The sequence below is a fragment of the Serinus canaria genome, chromosome 17 (genome assembly GCF_022539315.1).
Source record: "Serinus canaria isolate serCan28SL12 chromosome 17, serCan2020, whole genome shotgun sequence".
NCBI lineage: Eukaryota > Metazoa > Chordata > Aves > Passeriformes > Fringillidae > Serinus > Serinus canaria.
Window position 1 is genome coordinate 4,560,072 of NC_066330.1, and position 12,375 is coordinate 4,572,446.

The 12,375-nt window shown below is 44.9% G+C and overlaps 1 protein-coding gene across 3 annotated transcripts in view; it reads right to left on the minus strand.

Annotated features, from left to right (window-relative positions):
• NUP214 (nucleoporin 214) overlaps positions 1-11,636 on the minus strand; it is a 39,356-nt gene extending 27,720 nt beyond the window's left edge. For all 3 annotated transcript variants that reach the window (XM_050980967.1, XM_018917702.3, XM_009093413.4), the window contains exons 1-15: positions 11,535-11,636; positions 9,943-10,138; positions 9,156-9,307; positions 8,695-8,899; positions 8,146-8,216; positions 7,699-7,762; positions 7,341-7,444; positions 6,937-7,043; positions 6,723-6,789; positions 6,081-6,204; positions 4,063-4,224; positions 2,550-3,006; positions 1,222-1,397; positions 616-707; positions 210-299 (exon numbers count right to left, since the gene is read on the minus strand). In XM_050980967.1, the coding sequence (XP_050836924.1) occupies positions 210-299; positions 616-707; positions 1,222-1,397; positions 2,550-3,006; positions 4,063-4,224; positions 6,081-6,204; positions 6,723-6,789; positions 6,937-7,043; positions 7,341-7,444; positions 7,699-7,762; positions 8,146-8,216; positions 8,695-8,899; positions 9,156-9,307; positions 9,943-10,138; positions 11,535-11,576 (2,109 nt within the window). In that variant the 5' untranslated portion in view covers positions 11,577-11,636. The remainder of the gene's footprint in view (positions 1-209; positions 300-615; positions 708-1,221; positions 1,398-2,549; positions 3,007-4,062; positions 4,225-6,080; positions 6,205-6,722; positions 6,790-6,936; positions 7,044-7,340; positions 7,445-7,698; positions 7,763-8,145; positions 8,217-8,694; positions 8,900-9,155; positions 9,308-9,942; positions 10,139-11,534) is intronic.
• Positions 11,637-12,375: the final 739 nt, after the last annotated feature.

Sequence of the window (12,375 nt, forward strand, 5' to 3'; positions counted from 1 at the left end):
TGAACATTAACAGGAAGGAATACTCTATCTTCTCAGCACAGTGACTGAAGATCACTGAACAGGACACACAAATAACAACTACAAACCAGGCTGATCATCTTAGGAATAATATCCATTCTGATTCCTAAACTACTTACAGACACCACCAGAACACATCTGAACTGAAGTGTTTGTGTGGCATTATGAAGGAAATGGCTTGAAAATCTCACCTCCTCCCTGATTCCTGCTATGACAGGGTCTGACTCCTTCCACTGGTGGGTCTGTTTCTCTAAAGCTGTGCTGGGGAATGCTGATTTGCCCTGGGGAAAAAAGAAAAAGACAAAACCAAAACCAATATTAAGGATATATCCATTGCAACAGGGAGCTTAGAATATCAAAAAAGGCCTGGTGTTACAAACTCCATGAAGACACTCTGGTTATAACACAGATCAAAATACAGCTCTCTAAAGACATGCAGAGAACATTGTTTAGAACCACAGATTTGCTACTGTTTCAAAATCAGAACTTAGCTAATTCTTTGACCAAAGAACATTAGTTTAGTCCAAGGAATTCTAAGCAATTCATGGGCCATGAAAAACATTCACCCTCCAAAGAAGCCAGTCAAGTTCCTGTTACCTGAGCAGAGCTTGGCTTTGCTGCTGACGGGGTAACTTTGGCTGTCTTCTGCACCAAGGAAGCTGAAGGAGGATTTTGAGCAGGACGTGCCACTGGAATTTAATAAGAACAGTAATTGATGAAGTTATACAAAGCTTGAGAAAACAGGCTGTGATCAGAAACAATCAACACTATCAAATCCAAAAGCAGTAGTGCTATGGGCCCCAATGCAAGAACACACCTTCCTCAGGTGCCTTTTCACTTCCATTCAACTTCTCTTGTGACTACTTTGAACTCTGGTCAATGCAGATGGAAGGTAAGGCACTGATTTCTGTGGCTGCCCAGAAACATTCAGAGCACTGAAAATGCAAGAACTTCTGGGTGAACTTAAGCAGCTGAATATAATTATTTCACACATGGCTGAGAAATAGAGCACAAATGGAAAAAATGCTCAGTTTCAAGACAAAGTGATTCATATCATGATGGTGTGCCAATCAGGAGGGCCTCTGGAGCAGGAAAAACAGCAGGAAAAACAAGCAAAAAGCCAAATGAAGCTCCCTGTGTCCTAAAACTTTTAGAATGTTTTTTATAATGCATTATTCCCAATAATAGGGATCAGACTCCTACCTGTGGCAGGCACAGGGGATGAAGTCTTCAGTGGTGTGGTAGGAGGGGCTGCAACAGGCGTGGACTGGCTCAGAGAACCTCCAGGAGCAGTTTTAGAACTGGTTGAGAAGGAAAACATTGTGGAGGTGCTTTGCCCACTGCTGCTCGTGGGAGAAGAGGTGTCTGCAGCACTGAACCTACAACAGAAGGAATAAATGAATGAGTGAATGAATAAATGAATGAGTGAATGAATAAATGAATGAGCACCCCCTGGGATCAGCAACAACTCAAGCTCCAGATCATTTTGTTCCAGCTATAGCAAATCTGAGCTGCCCTTCAGTGCTCATCTCAGAGTAAGGCTCAAACAGAAATTCTGAAAGAAAATATGAATTTCTATTCATTTGCAAACTCAGCTCCTCCAGGCAGCCAATTTAAATATTCATCCAATTCACTGGTGTATCATTTGCTTTATACACAAAGTATAAAAAGCCCTAAGAGCTCCCATCAGATTCGGGTGTAGTAAAGATTTTTCTAATTCAAAAAATAATCATTTAAACCATCAAAAATTTCTTATGATGAATTTACATGAAAGTTCTTCTCCCTAAAAAGCAGCTCCAATTAACACAGCTCTGTGTTTTAAACCACTTTTTTTAAAAAAAAGAGCAAGTCTCAGGAGCTGGAGGGAAGAGTGAGTATATGACATCTGAGAACACTCAAACCCATTTTACATAGTTTCTAATCAATTTTAGTTTTTTTCAGTCAGTGTGAACAAGCTTTGAAGTTTCCAGATCCTGTGCTCAGTGAGCAAGTGTCCACTTAAGAACACAACCAAAAGGTCTGGCACCTTCTCTGCTGAACACTGAGTGGCAAAGCAATTTCATCAGCTGTGGCTCCAGCTTCCTCTCAGGCTGGGGTAAGGAACCTTCAACAAACTGTCAGAGAAACTTGTGCTATCACCACCCCACTAAAACAATTCCAGACAGAAGAGATTTCCCAGCAGTCCTCAGCCATGATTTGCATCAAAACAAAGCATGGAATCACTGTTTGATGCCTATGAAACAAAGATATAAAACCCCCCTAAGTCTCTGGCAATTCATCAGTCTAAATTTTTGGCATTGTCCCTTGACTAGTACCCATGAACAAAACCTCTGGCATGGGAAGCACTGAGGGTTTCCACAGCCATGACACTCTTGGATAAAGAGGGGCTTCCTCAGTGCTTTCCTGGGAATATGGGGAACTGCTGTCAGGGCAAAAAGCCAGACACCATCTTCAGAACTACCATATATTATCCATGCCTGCAGCAATTTAACAAGTATCCAGCCCCTGCATTCACTGCTGAATCTACTTACTTCTCATTGAGGTTCACTTTGACTGAAGAAGCTGAAGGTGCAAAAGATGACTTCTGTGCAGCAGGTGCTGTGGGGAGCAATGGCCCTGACGAACTGTCTGCAGCTGGTTTAAAGTTCATGGACCCAAAAGGAAAAGAGGTGGCAGGAGCTGTTGTAGTGCTGCCTGCAGAAGCAGGAGTCATGGATGCCTTGGAAGAAGCAGAGGAGAAAGAGAATGTTGCTAGTCCAGTCAGAGCAGGAGCCTGGGCTTGCTTGGAGGCATCAGCGGCAAAGGAATACGGTGGAGGATCACTGCCTGTGGAGCCAGGAGTCTTCACAGCTGAGGGCATGAAGGAAAAAACAGCTGCTCCACTCCCTGCTGCAGGCTGACTTGAGGTGGGCACAGTGGGAGCAACAGCTGGTGCTGTGTCAGGCTTTAGAGAAGTTGGAGGAGTGGTTGGACTTGTGGCAGTACTCCCTGCAGGAAGACAAATGGGAAAGGAGGAGGCTCATTTGGCTGCACTGAGTAATGGCAGAAGGTATTGCAAGGCCAAATCTGTTTGATATGGACAGCTCAGCACTGCTTCTCTCACTGGACAGAGAGGTAGAGAGATGGGAGAGCTGGGCTTGCAGTCCCCAATCCCAGCAAGTGATATAGAAATTGTACACAGTCATGATCAATACAACAATCTGCTCAGATTAATGCTGTCTGCAGTTTCCTGTGAAAAAGCTTCACCTTCCTCCATTGATTTTTGATGAGGTTCCTGCCATCTCAAATAAAATTAACAGTAAGCATACAAGTTAGCCAGCACTGCAGGAAGGCAGGCTGCCAAAAAACAGCTTTCTGGCTGGGAAAGGAGAAGCAAATTTGGGCACAGGGGAGAAAATGGTGCATTTGCAATTATTTCTCCATGAATGCAGACAAGCAAAACAATCATCTTACCTGCCTACATCATACTACACAGGGCAACACATCTATAACTCAAACAAAACTACTCCTATTCACCTGCTGAAACAATTTTCACAGTGCTGAAGAAAGCTTTAAATAAGATTTTAAAAGAATTTTGTTTAAATAGGATTTTTCTGCAGTCAAACACCTTAGTTCATATCATGACCTCCTGTGGCAAAACTATGGAGGAAAACCACCACCTCTCTGAAGTGTGCAGGCCATGCTCAGAGCTGAGCCTCCTAAAACTGGTTTGGCCATATTCTGCAAAGGCTGATTGCACAGGAAAATCTAAATACACAGCCTGCAAAGTGCTTGAGATCCCACAGACAAACTCAATGATCTTAGAGGTCTTTTCCAAACCAAATGATTCTGTGATTTGGTGAACAGGACTAGGTAATTTTACACTCATGCACAAAAGACAGAGAACAGTCCTGGAAGCTCAAAACACCCAAGAACTGCTCCTCATTATCATTAGAAAGAAAAAATATGTTTTCTGTGGCCACATGTGTCTGACTACTGAACTGACTGATCAGTATCACAAAGATCCACAAATCCCAGTGCTCCCCTAAGCCCTGGAGCACTCACCTGCTGCCTTTGGAATTCTCTCCCCTGCCAACTGCAGTGGCTCTGGGGTCACAATAAGTGACCTGACTCCTGGGTTTTGGTTGATCATGTGAAATGGGCAAAGCACACCATCCGTAGAGAGCAGGATCAGAACTGGAGCTGGAGCAAGGATCTTCTCATCACCTGCCAGAGACCACACATGTAAGTCCTGCAGTCAAAGCCTCCTATTCTGTTCCTACTGGAATTGCCTCCTTCATGTGACTTTCTTCACACAATGTTTCTTACATTTCTACCTTCTTGCTTTCATTTGCATCTTTGTTCCCTTGCTTCTCTGTCAGTGCTCAGATCTCCTTCTTTATCCTTTTGTATTCCTTTATGTTCCTGACTTCATGTTTCATAAAAGGGTTATTTGACAACTGAATGTCATCTCTTGAATGACAAAGCCCAACTTTCACCCATCAATTCCTGTGCCAAGCTTTTTCAGATTTTGAAGCAGTCATTTTTCCTCACTGATACTCTGCTCCCTCCTTCAATTCCTTTCAGCAATCCCCACATTCCATTGGGCTCTGTCTCCTCATTAACATTCATATGCATAAACTACAAAACGGAATTGCTACAGAGGAAGCTTTATAACTTTAAAGAAAGCCAACATCAAACAAATATCCTCATGATCTGAACCACTGACATAAAATACTTGTGTTTTATGCAGCTGCTTTGTGAGTCTGCTTCAGTACAAAAATTCTCAGAGCAGTTAAAGGCCCCAGAACACTCTCTGTATTTCTAAAATTCTGTAATGGTTTAACTATGCTTAATTACATGCAAAAACCCAAACCCAGCACAAGCAGAGTGCAGGAAAAATCTGTTATAATCATGGTGCTTTGTTTGTCAGGCAGCACAGTGAACAGCCATTTTTCTTTACTATTGGTTCTTCAGGAAAAGCATACTAGGGAAGAGCAGTTTCCACTTGGGAACAAGCTCCAGGACAAATCAGGTTTATCTGCAACCTAAACTCATGCTTACACATTAACTAGCTTTGCAGTTCACAAACTCTTGTGTCAGAACACAGAGAATGTGTTAGCAAAAAGCTTCTCCAAAAACCTTTTTAAAAACTCTGAGGCAGCACAACACAGGCTTTAAAATAACTGTCCTGACAGATTTCTTAATCCAGTAACTGTACAGATTAACAGAGAAAAGGCTTCAAATTCAATTTGGCATTCAAGTACAATGTTTGACCTCAATTCCCCACTGTAGGTTTTTTTTTTTCAGGTAAAGGTCTCAGTTAACTGGCACCCTCCTGTGCTCTTCAGGAACTCCTGACTGCAGTACCTTCCACTCTGCCTGAAGGCATCTCTATTTCCATCTGTCTCTGGCCTTCAAGGTAGAATTCTCAGAATTCACTGAGATGCAACACAATAGCTCAGATGTAGCTTCAGACTTTGATAAAGTGCTTTGAAGGGCCTTCAGGCAGCACAGAAGGAACAGCAATAATGCAGCTGAGATGTAGAGCACAGCAGGGTTTAGGCAGTACAGACCCTGCGCTTTAATGCAGAATTAAAACCTACACATTCACCTCAGCGATCTTTGCTGTTTCTGGCTTTGAAACCAACCCACTTTTCCTTTAGGTCCATGCAAATGTACTTGATACAAAACAGTTCTGCAAAAGGACATAAGTGACAAGAATAAAGAACACCTCACGGGCAGCCTGAAATCCCCCGTGGTGAAAGACGACTGCTTTAAACTCAGTAAAATCCCAGTTCTGGGGACAGATGTAACTCAGGAGCTTTGTTTGCCATGTCTGTTGGTGTCACATCCCAGGATGCTGAAAGCTCCAGGAAAAAAATGTGTTCAATATTTCACCCCTGAATCCTTACACAGAAGTGAAGCCACTTGCTGTGGGTTTGGTATTAAAACACCAGGAGGTGTGTCAGTCTGCCTTTCAGAATGATCTCCCAAGAACTCTGAGCACAAAGCTCTCCCTCAAAAATATCAAATATACTGAGATTTTTGGACTACTCCAAAGAAAGACTAACAAGACTTACTGATCACAATGGGCATGTTACTGGTGTAGTCCACAGCAACACCAACAGGCAGAGTGTCATCGCTTTTATCTGTCAGAGGAAGTTCTGCTCTGCTCGAGTCCTCCAAAACCCAGGATTCCCAGTTCTGCAAAAAGCAAAATTATTGTTACATCAACTACTGCTTTCCTGTGAGCAGCCCTCTTCAGCACTCCAGCCTACAACAGCTGAAACACCAGCTAAAGAGTATCTAATTAAATTTGTCAGATTAACAAATGCCAGAAAGATCAGGGTCCTTCACAGATTTGTGTGTGACTTCTCATGTATCACTGCATGTCAGAGGTCAGACATTTTTAATGCTTAACTTCAACTGATGACCTCACATCAATCACTTTACTATAGTGAGTTTGACCAAATTTTGAGGCTGCCAAGTGAGTAACAAAAACCAGATTTCTGGTACTTGGTTCACAACACACATCTCTTGTTCAGCCAAGAGTTATCTTCAGATTATGTACAATTTAGAAGCTTGATTAGTTTTGGGATGTCTTAAAAAAATCATCACCTCATTGTATTCCAGGTCTTATATAGGTTACACCTGGGGAAAGAAAATGTACATTTGCACAGATGCAACACAAAATATATTCCAATATGGAGTAAAAATATTACCTGATCCCCCTGCCTGGCAAGAATGCTGACTTCTGTGGAAGCTGCTGAAGCTGCCAGAACTAGATCCCTGAAAGCATGGACACAAGCAGGTTAAAACCAACATGACAGTCCACTGCAAGGTCTACAAAAAGGAGGAACACAATCTCTGCAGAAGCACTGACCCCTCAGACATGCATACCAAGGGAAGGACTTTGCCATGATTCCTGCCACTCACCATTCCTCCACAAAATTGAGGAAGTAATGATGCTGTCTCTCAGTGCAGCTCGTGTAGCACGGCTCCATGAAATTCACAAACTTCTCTGGGCGCTTCTCTTCCTTTTTCTGTAGGATCAACATTGATAATTTACATTTCAATGCACAAATCAAGTAATCTCCCATAAATATGACAGTATCAGGGCACACCAATAACATCCTAATTGGATATCAGCAGAGAAGAATTTACTCATTGATTTTCAGGTGGATCCTACTTCCTCCACTTAATCCCCCAACCTCAATCCCATGATTTACAGCAATACTATACTCACATTCTATGTGGTGCCAATATCAACAATAAAAGCAACTTGCCACTGTCAGGAACAAGCAACAGACACTTGTGTCATTGTGACTGCTGGCACTTACAGGCAATATGGCTATGACCACTTGTGGAGACATCTCCAGTGTCCCATCAGCCTCTGCATACACGATGGCAAAGACATATGTGCCAATCCAAAGTACATCCAAAACTGAAAGAGAGAGCAAATACCTCAGCCAGAAACACTTTATAGTGTTTCTTATTGATTTGAAATGTGCACAGCACCCAAAAGGAAATGACAAACAAATGGCAACTAACTCCTAAAGTACCAAGCTTAAGAATCACAGAAAATGACACTGTAATTTCATAACCAGTGCTATAGAGCTGCTATAAGTAAAAAAAAACAGGTGGAACAATGAGTAAAATACTTTTGAAGAGAAGTTAAAAAGTAATAAAAATATGCACCTTTAACAGGATTGTCCGAGTCATAAAAGGGAGGACAAGGGATTACTTTCTTCTCCTGCAGATTCTGCAAATAAAACAACTCTTAAATATACAGAAAAGGCAATGAACAAATGCAATTGCAAGTTTTGCAGAAAGCCCAGAGAACTGGTTTAGAACTCACCCATCCTTTAACAATCATGGGCCACTCTGAAATCATGACTTCAGTGACCAGATGAAGGTTAACTAAACTTAAACTAAACCAAATATTGGCCTAAGACACTTGAATATTACTGAAGCATTTGGGTAGCATCACATGGCTCACACCATGTGACACCTAACCAAATTCTGTAGTTTGTGATACAAAAACCAATCAACCAACTGAAAAAAAAACCAACAAACAACCCAAACCAACAAAATACTATATTTCAAACTCTTGAAGTCATAAGGCCTTAACACACCAATACTCACAGGCAGATATTGCACCACAGTGCCATTTTGCCTCCCTGCAGCCAGTTGTTTTCCCTTTGGGCTCCAACACACTAGGCAAAAAAAAGAGAATTTCATTAACCTTGAGGAACTGGAGAGGCCTCACAAAAACAGAACCAATAAATTAAAACTGATTCTGATTCATTATTTTTTTCAATTGAAAAAAATAATGAATCAGAATCAAACAAGGCATCATCCAGTCACAGAGAAGGCAAGAGTACATAGGTCAAAACCCAACAGGTGATGATGCTTATTTGCATGTTTTCCTGGAAATGAGTCAAGCTTGAGACAGCACAAACCTCAGCTGGACACATTTGGGAACTCACAAGACTCAGCTGCTGCAAACAACTAGGAAAGAGTAATTCCACTGCAACACATTTTCTGAGTCCCACTGAGTTTAAACCCCTCCTTTTTGTGAAGAATTTTGAGAAACCTCCTCCTGAGACAAGCAACCTGTGTTTATACACCTCTTAATCAGTGTCTCCTCTTTAGTGTCCAACATTTTGAGTGCCCTCCAAGGCTGCCACTCACCAGATGTGACAGCAGCAGAGGATGGAAGTGTGGCATAGACCTTCACAGAGTCTGTGACCTGCAGGACAGAGATGCTGCCATCGGACAGACAGACAGCCAGCATGGTGGGACTGGCAGGGTTCCACTTCAGGTCATTGACCATGGCTGCACCTCCTGAGTCCTTGGCCAGCTTGTGACAAGCAAATGCATGTTTCTGCTGTTTTGCCTTTTATGAAAGATAAATACACGAGACAGTCAAAGTGGAGCAAAAAACCAAACTCTCCTGAAGCCACAGTTCAAAGCAGTTTTGACCTGCCTAAAAATTAACCACTGATAAAAACAAGCAGATTTTGAGCAACTCCTTTACAAGACAACTCTCAGAGAGACAGAAAATTCCACCCCAGCTACACCTCTCCTCTGCTGTATTCTGAAAAAAACCCAAACCCCAAAGCAAAGGCAAACCCACTTGGCATATGCTGTACCTGATTTAGGAATGTGCGGACATCAAAAAAGCTGATGAAGGACCCGACCTCACTGGACATCATACAGACAGACAGGGTGAGATTGTCACAGCTCAGAGCCAGGTGCTGCATAGGAAACTTCATGGGAACCAGAGTACTCTGAATATTCTCCACTTAAAACACAAAAGGAAAGGAGGAGGGAATGAAGGGGACAAATTTAAATAGCAGGAATTGTTCTTGTAAAACAATACAACAAATTTATGCAATAATCCTCAGTCCCATGAACAGCAGCTATCAAAGATAACATGTAGAAAAATTGAATGAAAGCAAATTCCTTCATCTCTCTCAATACAATCTTGAGAGCTGGCAAATTTCTAAGAAAAGAAAACACCACCTTCCTTCCTCAGTAACCTGAGTAATAATAAGTGGAATGATTTTTGGCTTTATTTATGTATTTAGAGTGGAACAGTCATTGAGGAGAATGAAAACCATTTTGCACTCAGGTGGTTGAACAGTGCTTGCTTCTCCTCTCCTGGACAATCATTTAGTCAGAGTGGGTAACTCAATGTGAAAACTCCCTCAGTGTGTCCCTCCACTCTCACACATCCCTGACACATGCACAGGCTCACAGCTCAAAGAATGGCTACCAACCATTGTTCCTGCCTTCCCACACAAGAAAATGTGGCAATTCAAATGCCAGACAGAGAAAGGCAAGGACTGCAGCATGTATTAGAAGCCAAGAGCTCCATGTCATAAATCCCCTATAAACCGGTCTCTGCCAAACCCATGAGATTTAAGTGTGTCTTACCAATTTTATTGGGATCTTCTCCCTGCTGTTTCTGCATGAGAAGATCTCTGGTGTGGAAGATCTGCAGGCTGGTCCCTCCTCCAGCAAAGACCAGCCCATATTTGTTGGACACTGCGAGGAGGCTGGAGCGCTCTTTGGGGAGGTCATCAGGAGCATCAAAGATGCGAACCTTCTTCAGTGCTCTGAACTGAAAATCCTGTTTGAGAGAGTTGGGAAGAGGCTGTTCACATGCTGCCCAAGAGGAACAGTTTGCTTTGGATTCTCTAAGACACTAAGTGCAGGAACCTCTCCATGAGGCTCCTGCACATCCAGGCAGCTTCTGGCCACTCCATCGCATTTTCTGTCTCATCCATGAAAGACTGAGATCACAATACTTTTTTTTTTCCATTGGTTAAATATCGCTTGTACCCAGTGCTTGTGTTCATAAAATCTGCCTGGGACATCTGACCTTCTCAGGAGCACACCAAAACCAGCCAAGGGATACAGAGAAAAGGAGAAAGGAATAAAGAAGAGATGGAACAAGACTGAACAAAACTCGCTGCTACATGCACACATTTGTTAACTTACATGCCAGTAACTTCAGTCAAGCATTTGAGCTATTCTCAAATAACTACCACTAAATAAGTACATTCCTGCAATCAAAGGAGGATGAAGGAACTCAGAAACTTCTGCAAAACAAACAGCCCAACTACCCTGTTTTTGAGGGCAGAGGGCAGCTGCACAAAGACCCATAATCACTCCAGGAATCTGTTCCCCCATGTGCCTTCTTACCCAGCCTCACAGTAACACTGGGTGACACAGGACGGGCTAGGCTGGCTCCACACAGCAAGACTCCAGCTCACACTGCCCCACAGCCACACATCCCCGAACCAGGAGATCCCAGCATAAGGCATGCTGACAGGAGGACTTAAAAACATACCACTCTTCTTCCAAAACAAGGTTCCTCCAACTCTCCTTCATCCCTGAAACTGCTCAAGGATGAGGCTTGGAGCAACCTGGTCAGCTGGAAGGTGTCCCTGCCCGTGGCAGGGCTTAGAACGAGATGAGATTTAGGGTTCCTTCCAACCCAAACCATTCTTTGATTCCCTCCCCCCGAATTAAACACCCCTCTACACCAGGGCCATGCCAGCCTTCCCTTTTCCACTCCACAGGCTTGTGCCACGCTATACTGGAAAGTCCTCAAGATTGCCCAGAAAGGCTGTGGAGTGTCCCACACTGGAGATATTCCCGACCCATTTGGATACAATCCTGTGCCATATACTCTGCGACGAACCAGTCTAAGCAGGGAGGTTTGACCAAATGACCACTGTGGTCCCTTCCAGCCTGACCCATCCTGCGGCTGTTTCACAAACACTGCAAGGATGTCTCAAACAGCCCCGCCGTATCCCGAGCAGACCCCCCCGGTTTGTCAGCCCCACGGTCCCAACCAAGCCTCCCCCAGAACCCATCACCTCTCGCAGCCCAGGCCGAGCCTTCTCCAAGCCCCGTTCCCCTCCGGCTCCAAGCCAAGGCCCCCCGGCCCGAGCGAAACAGCCTGTCCACCCGTCCCCCCGTCGGGCTGCCTTCACAGCCCCGCTCTCGCCATGCCTCACCTTCATCTCCCGCTCGGGGATCACGTCCATGTCGTCCCCCATGGCGGCCCCACGGCCGCGGTCCCGCCGCCCGCGCTCCGCCGGGAGAGCCCCGCGCCGCTTCCGCTTCCGGCGGAGCCGCTCTGGCTGCGGCTCTCGCTGCTCTGGGTCCTCCCAGCGGCTCCTCCCCTACCACGACTGTGCTTAATAAACCCTCTTTGTACAGAGATTGGAAAATATCTCTGAACCGTCGAGTCCAACCTGTGACCGAGCATCACCTGTCACCCACAGCACTGAGTGTCGTTCCTTAAACACCTCCAGAGACGGTGCCTCCACCACCCCCCTGGGAAGCCCGTTCCGATACCTAATCACTCTTCCTATGCAGAAATTCCTCCCAGTGTCCAACCTAAACCCCTCTGGCGGAGCTTAAGGCTGTGTGCTGTGGCCCTGATTTTTTCCACACGTTCTGAGGCGCTGGGAGCCGCAGGACGCCTGTGGCCCGCTCCGTCCTGAGGGGAGCGGCCCTGAGGGGACAGACCCAGCTGACAGCGGGGATGGGCTCGGGCCGAACCGGGGATGGGCTCGGGCAGAACCGGGCATGGGCTCCGGCAGAACCGGGGATGGGCTCGGGCAGAACCAGGGATGGGTTTCAGAAGAACCGGGGATGGGCTCCAGCTGTCCCAGCCGAGCCTGGCAGGCGGCTGCTCCACCCCGGCCACCAGCCCTTGGTGAGCGGCTTGGATGCTTTTCCCCTATCAGTATTGCTGAAGGGCTAAGGAGTCACAGGAAGTCCCGAGTTGGAAGGGACGCTCAAGGATCGTTAAATTGAGCTCCTGACCCTGCACAGGACGAGCCCAGAATC